This window comes from Sus scrofa, chromosome 14, assembly GCF_000003025.6.
Source record: "Sus scrofa isolate TJ Tabasco breed Duroc chromosome 14, Sscrofa11.1, whole genome shotgun sequence".
NCBI lineage: Eukaryota > Metazoa > Chordata > Mammalia > Artiodactyla > Suidae > Sus > Sus scrofa.
In genome coordinates this window covers 91,125,760-91,141,522 of record NC_010456.5, presented here as the reverse complement: position 1 = coordinate 91,141,522, position 15,763 = coordinate 91,125,760, and the positions used below count along the sequence as shown (strand labels likewise).

Below are 15,763 nucleotides of genomic sequence, written 5' to 3'. Positions count from 1 at the left end.
AGGGTCAATATCTGAGGAAGCAGATACAGTTTCCCTCCCTTAAGGAGCTCCTGATGAAGAAGTAAGAGACACAGCATGCCACAGAGTAGTATTTGTGGGCCAGTGACTGGCATTTTAGATAGTGGGCCAGGGAAGACCTCAAAGAAAAGGCAATTTATGAGTTAAACCTGAACCAGATGGAGTGAGTCCTGCAAACATTTGGAGGAAGAACATTCCAGACTGAGAGAACAGCATGTGCAAAGGCCCAGAGGTGGGAGTGGGCCTCGTATGTGGGGTAAAGAGTGGGATCAGAACAGAGACAAGAAGGGGAAGCAGGAGGAGATGCGGTCAGAGGAACCATTAAAATGGCAAGATCATCTAGAGAAAAAGCAAGCGAACCACAGCCCATGGACCACATGTGGTTTGCCATCTATTTGCTAATAGTTCTATTGGAACCTCAGCCATGCCCTTTGATTCACATGTTTTCTATGGATGCTTCAATCTGCAACAGTAGAGCTAAGAAGCTGCAACACAGACCACTTAGCCCACAAAGCCTAAAATCCTTGATACCTGGCCCTTTATGGAAAAGACTTTCTAACCTCTGATTTAAACAAATAGGGTTTTTTTTTTCTCCATGGCAGGAAGTCTAGAGTAGGGTGGTGAAGCTTATGCAGCAGCTTCATAATGTTAATGAAGACCCAGACTCCTTTTATCTTTGTATTCCACCAGCTTTAGTATGTGGACATGTTGTGTTATAACCTTAATATTGTTGCCAGTGCTCTAGACATTACACATTACATCCACATTTGAGACAGAAAGGCAGGGCAAAGTGGTATTCATTCGTTTCTTCTATCGGGAGAGCAAAAGTTGTCTTCACTCTCCCTCAAATCTCCCCACCTCCAGCACACCTATCCTCTCTTTGCTCAGAAGTAGGTCGTGTGACCCTTTCTAGTTTCAGAGGAAGCTGGAAAAGCCATGAAAAGGATTGTCATGATTGACTCAGATGCTTAGATGATGGCTTTCAACCTTTTTTGATTGTGCCCCACAGTGGGAGATGCTTTTTATATCACAGCCTAATATACATAACTGAAATATAATGCAAACAAAAGTTTCATGAGATACAACTTACACTTACTATGTGTTCTATATACTGATGTTTTCTATTTTAAAAAATACTAGTCAATTCACGCTCTAACTTAATTTCATGAAGTATAGTATGAAAAATACAAATTGTCGTGATCCATCACTAGGGGCTGGCACATTGCTGCCCAAACAACTTGCCCACTCTTGCTCTCTCCCTCTCTGTCTCTCTCTCAACTTTACCTTTTCTTTTCCTTTCCTTCCTTCTTCTTTTTCTTTCTTGCAAAGAAGGGAATGGGTACTGGATTGGCAACTAATGGTATACACAAGACCCACTGTAAGTGAGCTCCAGGCCAAACATAGTTTCATTGAATACTGAAGGAAAAGGTGATTCTCTAGAGGTACGTGATGTTGGACACTTATGTTCCATGTAAAATGGGGGTAGTAATACCTACTCCCCAGGAATGTTGAAGGCATTGTGTGGGATCCCTGTCGTAAAGCACCTAGCAGAGTGCCTGACACACCACGAGAGTGCAGGATACATCAGACTTCCCAGAAGCCAATCATCATTCCAGGCTAGTTCTCACCCTGGAGATGGTATCAGTTAGATCAGCATTCTTGAGGGCTGGAGGACCCGGACCACAGGGGTGCCCTGAGCTGGCAGAGGATGATTCATTCTTCACAATTTCCTGCAAAGCCAGAGCTGAACGATCCATGGCCTGGTCACCTTTAGCTCCCTCATTTTTACAGGTGGGAAAACTGAGACCCAGAGCAACTGCGACATGAAAAGATCGTGCAGGAAGTAGATGGCAGAGCCCAATCTCTTTACTCCAAATCCAGCAGCGCTAACAATGATAAGCACAGCCTCTCTCAAGTGGGCTCCAAGGGCCCATAGACAAATCTAGGGCTAATTTTTGCCTATGTAGGCAGCTGCATTTTTCTAGAAGGTCCATATCAGACTCTAAAATGTCCACATGACTCAAAGGATTAGGAACTACATGAGTTCCCATTGTGGTGCAGCAGAAATAAATCTGACAAGTATTCATGAGGACTTTGTTTTGGTCCCTGGCCTTCCTCAGTGGGTTGGGGATCCAGCGTTGCCTTGAGCTGTGGTGTAGGTCTAAGACAGCCATACGCCACAGGTGTGGCCCTATAACAGCAAAAAAAAAAAAAAAAAAAAGGAACTACAGATTGAATGAAAAGTAAAATTATGAAAAATAAAATTATTTATGGGGGAAGGGAGGGGAAATCTGAGGTCAGTACTGGAAATAGTGATATAAAACAGAAATTGCAAATGTTTCCATCAGCCTCTTCCCCTTCCCTGTCGCCCCCACACCCCAGAATCACTGACCTATTCTGAGTTCCCCAAAAGGCCTGTGGTCTTCTGTCCTCTTTGCAAGCAAATCCTCCAGCAGGCCTTAACTGGGAGGTTATCTCCTTTCAACCATCATAGAATCTGATTTCTTAAAAGCGGTGGAGCTTCGAGAGGCCACGTCAAGCAAACAGTAGGATTGCACGCAGGTGGCCCTTGAGCAAAAACTAACATTGCTCCAGACGGATAACCTCCTCTCTCAAGACACACACTAGTAATTGCGAGGCCTGCACGACCTTTGTTGGAAATCCAAGGGTGTCATTTCCCCCAGGGTCCCTGGCCTTGGCCCGCCTATCAGACCCTCCCGACCGATCCGAGCTGCTTCCTCAGTGGGTCTCCGGGAATTCCCGGAGTGTACGCCCGAGGGGACACCCTGGAAAGCCTACACGCCCCAAACCTTCTGCCCGGCTCCTGAGGCACCGCCCGGAGCCCGCCCTCCTCTGTGTACCCTGAGCTGGGCGGGCTGGACAAGGAGACTTTACGCAATTGGCCTGCGCTGGGAGAGAGGCGGAGCGGGGCGGGAAGAGCCGGGGAGGGGCGGGACGGAAAGGAAACAATAGGGCAGCTCTATTGGCCGGCGCTGGCGAGGGGCGGGGAGGGGCGGGCCCGACTCCCCAAGCTGGAGAGAACAGGGCAGTAGGCGCTGCGGAGGCACCTCGGGTGACTGCGAGGCGAGGCACTGGCAGCGGCTTCTGGACAGCGCAATGAGTGGACGGTGAGTGATGCATGGGCAAGAGAGTTCGGGGCGTCCACAGAGCACCAACTTCCCCCCACCGCCTGAGCCCAGGACTTTCCCCAGCCAGGAGCTCTTAAGTCTGGGCACTTGTGCGCCTTGCCTGCCGCGTGCAAAATCCCCTCCTTCTGCCAGCCTGGAGCATTCCGGGCCACGGGCCCAATGCTGAGAGTGGGCACTGTGCCATGCACCTCCTCCAAGGAGAGGGCACGTTAGGAGCTAAATCCTGCGCAGTCTACATCTTTGCTCACCTTGCCTCTCATCTTAGCCAGTATCCTAGAAGCGTTGATCTGAGAATTAGGGGGAAAGACTCAGCGTCTCTGGCACAACTCAGATTTCATGGATGGAAGACCATGAACACCCAGATAATAGCAGAAAGAAGGCTTCAGTGTCGCTATTTATAGAACATTTGATTTGTTCCCAGACCTGTGCTAAGAGCTTTAGCACAATATCACACCTACTTCTCATAGCCTTGATTATCCCTATTTTCAGATGAGAAAACCTGAGGCTTAAAATGTTACGGAATTGTCCACTTTTACCCAGATGAGTCAGCCTTGTAACCCAGGGCTTGTTGTGCCAGGTCTCATTCATTTTACCCACTGACTTCAGAGCTCACCCTGCCAGCCACCCTGCTCACCCCTGTGCTCCTGACTCTCAGTCCTGACTTCCCACTCAGAAGAAATGCTTCTGTTTTTATTAATCCGGCACAACCCTGGGGGAGGGAGGGCCTTCTCTCACTTGAGGATCAATGCCAGGACAGAGCCAGGGTTTCCTTAAAACACTATCTAGAGAGCTTTAGTAGTCCCACTTCACAGAGGAATTAAATATGATCACAATAAATAAGGGATTCTGGAATTTGAGCCCAAGCAGATTGGACTCCAAATCCATGTACTTGCACTTGCAGAAAGGCCCTCATTGTCAGTGTCTGTAGTTGAACTGCTCATGGCAAGATCGAGATTTGTTTCCAGACGCCATGAGTATACAATAAAGACAACTACTAAATTGCTGACCTGCCTGCCTCCTGCTCCCCAGAGTAATTCCTTAGCCACTGCCATTTGGTGGGCATTGTTAGGGTGAAGGAGGGAAGAAGGAAGGCTTGGAAAAGGAGAGGAGAAAAAGGGAAGGAGAGAAGGGGAAGGGAGAGAAGAGAAGAAGAATGTCTTAAACTTAGGTCAAAAAAAAAAAAATGCTGGCTGGAAGTTGTAGTGAGTGTATTTCAAGTGTCAGAACATTTTCATTAGTTTTTGTCATTATCCTCTCTGTGTGTGGTGCCGGTGGTTCAAGACTTTACAGGAAAAGTGAGATTGAGGCCACGGATTAAAGTGTTGGTGTGAAAGTTGGGATGTGGAGCCATGTGAGACTCTAGTGAGTGGTCTGGAGGTTGACAACAGAGTGAAGGTCCTGGGTCCCCCTGGGTCAGGGTCAACTAGACAATGACCTATAACAATAGAACATGAACAGAACTCCAGCATGTGCTATAATTCAGATCCTGTAAATGCAAAGGCTCAAAGAGGAGACTCTGACTATAGGGTCTACCAGAAAGCACCCTGGTTTTGAGAATGAATTCAGCCAGATGCCCTGGCTCACGCATTCTCTTGCCAAGAACCATCATCCTCTCTGATTCCTACATTGTCATCTCCAGAGCCTCGCAGTCTCTCTGGAGCTCCTGACTCCCACCATGACAACTATTGGGAACTTCCGTTTACTGTGGGTGAATCCCATGTGAGTCCCATCTTACCTGTTTCCTCATTCACCTTTACAGCAATGATTCAAATCATGAGGAACCTGAGTTTCATAGAGGAAAGGGACTTGCCTAAAGTCACATAGCTAAAGAATTCCAGAGCAGAGTTTTAAACTCAGATTCTTACAAAGCCCAGTGGTTATCCTATCACAGAATCCACTGAAGAAAATGTTGTCGAGTTGTTTTAAAGTAAATTAAATTCAAATGGGAAGTGGCTGCACTTCCCAAAGCTTCTGCACATTTTTCACTCTCGTTAAAGGGGAACTTGCAGTTTGCTCAGTCTCCTTTTCTGAGTGTCTGACCTCCTGTCCCAGATGCATTGCTGAGAGAGATTTGAAACGCCTTCTCCTTGCCTTGCCTGAACTTGAGGGGGGAGCATAATGAGGCTGTCATACAGCCCCATAGCTGCAGAGCTTGACGAGACCTGAAGAAACTCTAAACTGGCTGCCAGTACAATCCTGGGTAAACCGAGGCCCGAGAAATGGCACAACATGCTGGCATCACATGCAAAGTTGATACCCCAGAAAAGTTCACATCCAGACTTCTGTCTAGGATGCCCTTTGCCTCATCTCTCTTGCTGTGACACATTTCAGCAGTTCTTAACCTGGGACCTGGGGATCCAGGGGCACAGGAGCTGGGGCTTCCTGATCCCCCTACAATGGTATGCAAATTCAGTGTGTGCACATGTGCACACTCACCCACACTGGGCACTTTTCGGGGGCTGTATATGTTAAGCTTGCAAGAGACTCCAAAGGGCTCTGTGACCCAGAATATTGAGAGTGAACTGTGTCTCCCAGGAACTACCTCCAGCAGCTTCATGGGCACACAGGTCTGATGCAGTGTGTAGCACTTGCTGGGAGATAGGGAGAAGTGGGAGAGGGGGAGGGGCAGCCTTAGAGAGCACCAGTGCAGCCTGCAGCAGCCAGCACCTAGCACTCGGAGGGCCTTCCCCTCCAGCCCCTGGCGGTCAGAATATGGGCCAGTGGATATGGGCCAGTGGTCACTCTGAGTTCCTGTTTGGCTCAGGTACTCAGTATGGCTGAGAGGATTCCTGTTTCCCTAGATCCCCTCTTCCATAGGCAACATGCGAGCCCAGTCGGGAGGGAGACTCCCATGGGGCCACGGAGTGTGTGTGTGTGTGTGTGTGTGTGTGTGTGTGTGTGTGTGTATGTGTGCACTCTCACACGCAAGGGGAACGGGTGGATTGAAAAGGCTTTCTTGCCCCAGGTTGCCAGGCCTTGAAAGCAAGGGCATAAACCAGAGATCTGGCTGCAGGGGTCTGAGCACCGCACTGGGTCTAGCTGGGGGCTCTCAGAAAGCTCATGAGGAGGGCCAGCCTGCCTTGTGCAGAGGGCCAGGCTCTTCAGAGGAAGGGCGATGGTGTTAGGGAGGCCTGGGTGCTGGAATGGGCTCAGGCAGACGTTGATGGAAGCCCAGGACCTCAAGGGGTGGGGAAGATATATTAAAGGTCAGCTGCGGTCAGAGGGTGGACCGGGGGAGGCAGCGAATGGAGGTGCCTAGTGGCTCTACAGCAGCTTCTCCTGCTCTCCCTGGGCCACCATTACCTCCAACTAGGCTGTGTACAACGACTCCCCGGGCTTCCTGGCCACTCGGGCTGGGGTGTGGAGGGTGTGGCCAAGCCAGAGTAGCAATGGTGGAGGAGGGAGGACAGGCAAGGACAGCTTTGTGGAGGAGGGTGGGCATTGTGGTTGCTGGGTCACCACCCGCCACCCACATCCCAGCAGCTGGCTTTCTCGGCAGAAATGTGATGCTGAGGGGTGGCCTGTGTCCAACCAGACCCTCTCTCAGAAGCAGCTGATACTAGAAGGCTCTACAGCTTCTTCCCTGGCTGGGCTCCTGCCATTTGCCAGCTAACAGGTGCTAGGGAGGGCTTGTTCAAAGGTTCATTGTTTTCAGCGCCAACTTCCTGCTGGGCCTGGCTGGCATTTGAAAGTTGTAGCCAGGGGCAGCAATGCAGGGAACTCTGGCTTCCCAGGAATGCATGGCAGTGTGGCCAACACCTGCCCTCTCAAGTACCTCCTAGTCAGAGCAGCCTGAGCTGAGAGGCCCCCAGCTGTGCCTCACGCGCCCTGTCCTTTCTTTGGCTCCCTGTGTCACTTTCTTTACATATTGGACTTTAATCATACCCAAATAAGAATATCAGAGTCATAATTTTCTAAGGTATTAAAACAGAGGCTACCACGCACTCAGATTTCATCATCCTGGGAACATTTTAATTGAGACATTGATACAGTTTACAACTTGCCAAGGGAGAACAGCGACCATACCATTTGCTGTTGCCATTATTTTATGAAAGAGAGGGCATTGCAGGGCTCAAAAGTAAGCAACACATCATCAAAAAAAAAGGCTTTCAAATGCAGATGATTTAGCTTGATGAAAACATCACTTCATTGGCCCCCTTTTTCTGTTTTTGCTCTTAGCCGGTAGGAATTAGGCTATAGTAACAGCCTGAAGATCCACAGAGCTGTTTCTCCTGTGATAACCAGCTCCACTGGAAAGATGGGCCAAGCCTGGCAGTTATAAAGGCTTCATTGTTCTTTGTCCCAAATCAAAGGCCAGGGACAATGGCAAGGGCAGGCATCAGGACCAACTGTCCTTATCAGAACCCTCCTCACTGCTGGCAGCACAGCTGCTGAAGTGAAAAGTGAAAACAATTCACTGCCTGATCACTGGGGCAGGTAACCATGGCTGGCTTGCTGCCCTGGGGCCGCTCCTCTGGGGAACAAGGAGCCCTGGCTGCAGCCCCAGTCCTTTGGTTGGGGACAGAGCCTCCTCCAGCCAGGGAAGTAAGTGTGGAGGCCCGAGCTGTGTGCCCCAGGGCCTGGGGGAGGGGAGCAGACCCGGACAAAGAAGGCTGGACTCCACAGAGCCACAGGGCTTGGCCTGCCCAGCTGCATCTGTCACTGTGTGTTTGTAGACGGCGCCTGGGTGGCAGGCCAGCCCATCCTCTCCCCCACTCCCACTTCAACCAAAGCAGCCTCCCTTTAATCCATTTCTGTATTAAGCTTCTCCCTAGGGTTTTATTTAAAGAAAAGATGGTGCTTTTGACAGAAGGTAGAAAAACACTCCATTGGAGACTCATTAAGGGCCTGCCCAGTGCATGAGGAGAGTCCGTGTTTAAGGGGCAGTTTCTAGAACACGCTCCAAATGGAGAAAAATCTCCCTTGGCTTTTTTCCTGGAGTGTGTGGCTCCCTCTCTCCTTCAGATCACTCCTGCAAAGTATCTCTAGGATGCCTTTTAGGTACACTGGCAGTTCACTTTGGATCTGGACGAGACACTGGCGTATCCAAATGAATGAAAACTGCCTCAACCTCCAGTCTAACAAAGGAGACACAAATGTAGGGTTGGCATTTGGAATGAGATTCTGTGAGGGACCCCAGAGCTGAGGTCTGGAACACAAGGAGATGGAGGTGTTGCCTACTTGGGGTAGGGGGATGAGGCATGTGAGAGCCAGAGACTGCCTGACTTGCTTCAGGCCACATGTATGATAGATATCAGAGGACACAGAACTGTGTGGTTCTCTTGGAAAAGAGACTGGCTTTTTATGGGGCAAAGGTTCTCACCCCAGGAGGCTCAGACCCAGCCCAGCAAATTAGAAGAGCCCCCTGTTTGTTGCCTCCCGCCTCTGTTGCTCAGTGACCTCCTTCCCTCATCCAGGACAGTGTACCCCATTTTCCGTCCCCACATTGCAAGCTGTTCGCCCTAGGGAGCCACCTTCTTCTCTCTCCTTTCACTTTGCTCTCTTCTCTGCAATCCGGGACACTCCTACAATGTCTCCCTCATTCTCTCCTCTGCACTGCCTCCCCCAGCTGATGTCACCCAACTCCAGCTGGAGACACTCAGCATGTCATGTCCTTCAAATGAGCAGTCTCTCTCAAGGGTAAAGTACTCCAGCAGGCTGGTATATTGAGCATCTCCCGTGTCACCCAGCATAGTGCTTTGCAAACAGTATTATCCAGAGCGTTAGGCAAAGCTGTGAATGGGACTCCTCCTGGCCACCCACCTCACCTTCAACTAAAGCAGCCTCCTTTAACCTGATTTGCATAAATAGTCCTTTGAAAAAAAGAGTTCTAAGGTTGAAACCTTTCTTAACCCATTGGAGATCAATATTCTCATTGTACAGATGAAAAAAAAGCAAGACTCAGAGGAATAGTCTTGCAACTGAAGCTATATGGGTCTTTAACAGCTCCCAGCCAAAAACAATATAAGAAGCAGTTTCTGTTATAACTAATCACTGCTCAATTATAGAGAATTCCACTTACAAGTGTCCCTGCCAAATAGAACAAAATGGGCATATTCCTCACAGACTGTGGGCAAATGAAAGTATTGTAAATTGAGTTACGTTATGAATCAGCAATGACATGTATGTATATATAAATATATATTTTATAATATGATGTGTGCATATCATATATAAATATATAGATGTGCATATTAATTGAATTATTGACTGCATTAGTCAGGATAGTCTAGGTTATGCTGTAGTGACAAATCCCTGAAACACAGCAGAGGTTTATTTCTCTTTCCCAGTCCATATCAGTTGTGGATTGGCAGAGGGCTATAGCGGGCAGAGGCACTCTGGGACTCAGGATAACCATCAAGAAGCTGTACTAACTGGGACATGTGGCTTTCTGGGTCACCACAGTAGAGAGCAGGTTAGCTGCAGGATCACGCACTGGCTCAAATGCGCTGCCTTGGGAGTGACACACAACACTGCTGTTTGTGGAGCTGGTCACAAGGCCCCAACACTGCAGGGGGCTGGGGAACGAGCTACCACGTGGTCATTCCAGGGGCAATAATTGTCTCCACCACAGTCATCCAAATTTAAACTGTGAAATATAGCCCATAAAAATCCCAATTTCTGTCTTCTCATGAAACACTGGAAGAGCTGCCCACCCAGAAAAGGAATGTGTTCCCAATTCCCTGTAGATGCCACTGGCCAGTGTCCCTCAGCTGAGTCACTTCCCTGGCCCCTGGAGACTTTTACATGATTTATCCCAGCTGTATAGACACAAATCTGGGAAAGCTGACTTTGGGGGACCTCATGAGGCTTCCTGTACTCATCCAATAACTTAACAGCCGTTTATGGACCTCCTGCAGTGTGCCAGGCATCCATGCTACAAACAAATGGTGAGGCAGCATAGCAACACCCCTGCCACACCATGCTCCTCTCCTCCTTGGAGAATCAGGAGGAGGGGGCTGCCCTGGCACATCGGGATATAGGACAAGGACAGGGCTATGTCCCGAGAGGGGCATGGTTGTAAGAGCTCAAAGGGAAGAAAAAACATAGACCCCACTAGAGGAATTGTGAGCAGCTCAAGAAGGCTGGATGGAGCTCAGAGCAGGAAGTGGGGAGGAGTGGGAGAGAAGCTGGCTACAGAGGAAGGCAAGAGAGAAAAACCACCCCCTGTTATTTCTGGGTAAATCCAGCCCTTCCCATAATGAGCTTGCTTCAAGCAAGACATACTTGAGTCATGGACCCACAGAAACAACCTTGACCGAGAAACCCAGCCTTGCCCTGGGCCAGAGCCAGCTTCTGCAACAGAAGCATTTGAGGAACTACCCAGGGAGGGAGCCTGGCAGATCTCTTTTTTTCCACAGGAGACCCGAGGTGCTGAGGAACTGAAACCCTATTTTGAAATAGGCCAAGAAAAAATGCAGCTGGAGGTCCCAGCCCCAGACCTCCATGGTGCCAGCACTCTGTGCCTTAAGGAGGTAGGGCTGGCTGCTGGCACATTTGGGGGTCTGCCCTCTCTGCACGCCACAGTTTGCCCCCCTCCAGATCAAGGCAGAAGGGAGGAAATTACAGTATGAATCTGATGTCACCAGAAAGCCCACCTCCCTCAAATCATTCCCCCTTTCCACGCCAACCACGCTTCCACTGCCTCCAGCATCAAATGCTCATTCAGGGCTGATGATGAAGACAAAGGCTGGCTCATCTTGTCGAGTGGGTGGATCAAGCCAGCAGGGAGAGAGTGTGCTGGGCTAGTCAGAGTCAGCGCCCAAGGTGCTCTGCAGTGACAGGCTCTGCTCTGAGGTTATCGATTTGTCACCAGTAGGAGCTGACCTCACCCCCTCACCCCAACCCCAGTAGCACTGGCAGATACAAGTCAGGAAGATGTGACTGAGCCAGGTTTGTGTGAACAGATGTTGGGGTTTTGTGAAAGAGCCAAGTGAGCTCCATAGTGTGAAAGACATGCTGTGTGCCTGGTCTGTGCCACCTCTCCGTCTAACTTAACCTCTCTGATTCCTAGTTGCAGCTCAGGATAAGGAGGCAAGAGAAAGAGTAAGGGTCAAGTCTAGACTGTGTGTGTGTGTGTGTGTGTGTGTGTGTGTGTGTGTGTGTGTGTGAAGCTGTGGCTCAGTGCCTGATACACAGGAGTTTTTTTTAATTTTTTTTTTATTACTCAATGAGTTTATTACATCTATAGTTGTACAATGATCATCACAATCCTATTTTATAGGATTTCTATCCCACAACCCCAGCGTGTCCCCCCACCCCCCGAACTGTCTCTTTTGGAAACCATAAGTTTTTCAGAGTTTGTGAGTCAGTATCTGTTCTGCAAAGAAAGTTCATTGCTGGTACAGAGGAGTCTTAATGAAAGAGTGCTTGGCCAGAGTAGTGTGGAGAGAGGGGTAAGAGGCTTACTAAAGGTGCTAAGGGAGAGAAAAGTTCTAGGGGATTTACCCTCCATGAAAAAAACCCAGGAGCACTGAGAAGCTCCACAAAGCTATCAATGTTGTGAATGAGAATTGATAGAAATAGTTTCATGTGCGAATCCACAAAGAACCTTAGAAGATGGAGGTGACTCCATTATACAGGTGAGAAAATGAAGGGTCCGGGGGTTTAAGTCACTGTCCAAGATCAGTTTAGAGAAAAGGTTAAGAGAGCAGAATCTAGGGTCTAGATGCCTGTGTTCAAACAGTGACTGTGCTATTTACTCACTGGGAATCTTGGGCAAAATACTTTTGCCCCTGTTTCTCAAGTGTGAAGCAAGGATAGGATGATACTCATCTCCTAACCTTACTGTAAGGAATAAATAAGATAATTCATAGAATATGCTCAACAGTCTCCAGCATGAGTGAACTTGGTACCAATTAGCTCATCACTCGGGAAGCTGGCCCAGACATGCTCACTCTGAAGGTGGTGATGGGGTGGCCACCTCGGACTCAGTAGGAGTGGAGGAGAAAGGCCTGGGATGATTTGGGGGTCTAGGGGAGCAATCAAGGCAGAAACCTTGATTGTACCCAGAAAGTACATCATTCAAGGTGTACCTTCAAGGAAAGAGAGCATTTAAGCTGAAACAATCAGAAGATTGATCCAATTCCTAGGGATCATGAAGAGATTTTGCAAGGGGAGTTGATAGAGCAGTTCTGACCTTGCAGTCAGTGCTGACGCATGTGAATGTGGGATCCCATTAAGTCCTCTGGGACTGACCCTTATATCTCAGCCACCCTGAGCTTGTGGCCAGAGGAGGATTGAGGTAAAGGTTGGGGATAGAGCAATAGGGACTTGAGAGGCTGAGGAGGTGGGAGGCGAGGCTGAGACCTCTGGCCTCTGTACCAGTGCTCTAGGGCTGCACTGGCTGTCCCTCCTCCAGGCTTACCTGTCTGTGGGCCCTTCCTTGTCAACCCAGCAGGTGACTTCCAGGTCTGCAGACGAGAAGAGAAGATGAAGGAAGATTGTCCACCCAGTTCTCACGTGCCCATCAGCGACAGCAAGTCCATTCTGAAGTAAGCCATTGTGTGCAGAGAGGGGGTTCCGTGACCACGGCCCTGCTGTGGGCAGCCTTTATGGGAAGGGATTCTGGGCAGTTTTCATGGATAGGATGATGTGCCTGACCCAGGACAGTGATGGAGGCTCTTCTTTTTGAAAGCTTTCTCCTTGGAGATCAAAGATCAAGGTATAGGTTTGACTCCCGCCTCCTTGGGCCCCCAAAAGCAAGAAAGTGGGATATCCCCTGCTGTGAGATGGCGTTTAATTTATTTAAAAACTAGAGCAATACTAACACTCTTATTGCATTAAACAGATGGGGGGAGTGGACCCTCAAAACTGGTTTTGAGTTTTTATTGAAAAAGTATATTTTATTGACAATGATCATTGTGTTTATTTTTATTTATTCCCTGTCTCATCATAAACAAAAAAAGTTTGGGAAAATTTCCCAAATTCAATTCTGAACTAAAGGAAAGTCTCTTTTTCACCTTATATTGCTTTTTGAGTCTTGAGTCCAAATATTTTCTAAATTTGAGAGGCTTCTCTCTGCCATCCTGAAGACAAAGCAGCCTTCTTGATATGGACTAGCTTTTTCTGAGGACCTGCCCCCTGGGGTTCTCCTACTAGAAATCTTGAGAAAACACAGTGCTCTCCACACCATCGTTTTTCTTATTTAAATTTGATAATAAGAACAATGTAACAATATTAAATGTCATTTTAAAAATGCATAGTAACCATATGATTATATATCTAATCATATTATGATTATATTATCCATCCTGACAATTTTATATTCAGTGTTTACACATTTATAATCACGGTGAACATGCAATATTGAATCTTGCATTGTTAATGCCATTAAGTTGTAAATGGCTTCCCCTGTTGGTTATCATCATTCCACATCACACAGGGCTCACACCAGAGCACCAGAGCATGTTTTTCTCACCAAGGCCCTGGGTTGCTCAAGTGTGGGTGAAAGCGCTGCCTGAAATGTTTCTAGAGCAGCTCTGTCCAGTAGGGAAGCCTCCAACCTGTGTGGCTGATGAACACATGACCTGTGGCTGGAGAGTTGTAGTGAATATGAAAGATGCTCCAGGTGGCAAACACTTCTTACAAAATAAAATAACGAATAAGATCTCATTAATAATTTTTACATAGATTACATGTTGACATGATAAGATTTTATTTGGGGGGGCTCTATTATAGTTGATTTACATTGTTCTGTCAATTTCTGCTGTACAGCAAAGTGACCCAGTCATACACACACACACACACACACACACACACACACACACACATTCTTTATCTCACATTATCCTCCATCATGTTCCATCACAAGTGACTGGATATAGTTCCCTGCACTATACAGCAGGCTCGCATTGCTTATCCACTCCATATGCAATAGTTTACATCTACTAATCCTGAAAAGATTTTAGGTATATGGGGTCAATAAAATGTGTTATTGGCACTAATTCCCCCTGTTTTGTTTTCCTTTGTAATATGGCTACTAGAAGATTTAAAATGGTGTGTGATGCTTGCATTTCATATCTCTTGGACGGCACTGCCCTACAGAGCCCAACTTGGGTGCAGGGAACTGTCCTCATCTTCTCTCTGCTCCACCTCAGCCAAGGCACAAGCTGTGGTTTTTCCCTTATTCTGGAGTCCCCTCCCTAGGGACTTCCAGATCTTACTCCCAGGGCTGTCGCCTTCATCCCTTGGTTACACGTCCAGAAATTCAGAATAGGGAAGAGGCAGGCACATCATGTGGTACTCCCACAACAGCCACCCCAGGAAGCAATGGGGGGAGAGGAAGCAAGAGTCATTAAAATGCCACTTACCCCAGCCCAAGTTATTTCCTCTGAGGAGGTTACTCATAAGTAAAGGACAAGGAGATTGTCAGGAACTCATATCTGTCATAGTGAATATGTGCGAACACTCTAGATGTGTAATGGTGTGACACGGTCCCTCTATGACTTTCACTGCCCTCTTGGTTCCACCCCGAGGCATTCCAGGAGTGCCTACCTGAGAAACTCCCTAGAAGACAAAAGGGCATGTGTCTAATGGCAAAGTCTAGTCTCTCAACTGATTCTGTGTGGGTGGCAGGATGTGTACATTATGCCCACTTTACAAATGAGAAAACTGAGGCCTGCAAGGCCAAATTCCTTCTCCGAGGCCCCGCCACATTCCAAGAGGACATGTGTGTCTTTACCTTTTTAGGTCGGAGCTCTTAAGCCTGCTGAAAACCTACAACTGCTACCATGAGGGCAGAAGCTTTCAGCTGAGACACAGAGAGGTAAGGCCCATGTCTCCTCAGCTTGTAGGGTCACTGTTTATCCTGGTTTGCTGAAGATACTCCTTGTTTATGCCTGTTAATCAAGGGTAATTCTTTTTTTTTTTTTTTTTTTATTTTTAGAGCTGCACCTGAGGCATTATGGAGGTTCCCAGACTAGGGGTCAAATTGGAGCTACAGCTGCTGGCCTACACCACAGCTACAGCAACACCAGTTCCAAGCCACGTTTGCAACCTGAACCACAGCTCGTGGCAACGCCGGATCCTTAACCCACTGAGCGATGCCAGGGATCAAACCTGTAACCTCATGGTTCCTAGTTGAATTCATTTCCGCTGCCCCACAATGGGAACTCCTCAAGAATAATTCTTAGAACCACCGCCTTTCCTCTCAGCAATGTCCCCATTTGGATAATGAATTGTAAGTTCACCCATCCCCTGCCTTGGGGACCAGGTAACTAGTAGCTAGGATTTTTTTTTTGAGGCACCTGCAAGGGGTGCTGAGCACCCCTGTGAGAGCACAGAGCAGATGGAAATCACCTTGTGAGCCTTCTCCTTCCACCTGGGACTTTACCTGGGTAAAGGCTGGGACAATGGCATTTGAAACCTTTGAGACTACACGGCCCCGTCTTTCCTCTGCTGGTCCCACAGAAGCACAAATAAGGAACTCAGCCCAAGTTCATGGGGCAATCCAGGAGGGTTCATCAGCCAAGAGAAAAGCCTTGCAGTAGAGGAGAGCTCCCAGAAGCTGCTCACAGGGCCAGGCAGGTCTGAATGTGAGAGGCAGGCTGGGCATGGAGCATGGAGAACATCAGAGAGCACAGGTCCCATTTGCA

The 15,763-nt window shown here is 48.2% G+C and overlaps 1 protein-coding gene across 15 annotated transcripts in view; it reads left to right on the top strand.

Annotated features, from left to right (window-relative positions):
• Positions 3,022-15,763, top strand: part of RASSF4 (Ras association (RalGDS/AF-6) domain family member 4) — a 34,984-nt gene continuing 22,242 nt past the window's right edge. For 9 of the 15 annotated variants that reach the window (XR_002338275.1, XM_021071875.1, XM_021071877.1 and 6 more), the window contains exons 1-3: positions 3,023-3,146; positions 12,568-12,661; positions 14,859-14,934. Coding sequence is in view for 13 of the 15 variants with exons in the window: in XM_021071875.1 (XP_020927534.1) it covers positions 12,600-12,661; positions 14,859-14,934 (138 nt within the window). In the remaining 2 variants the exon portion in view is untranslated. 15 annotated transcript variants of the gene reach the window in all.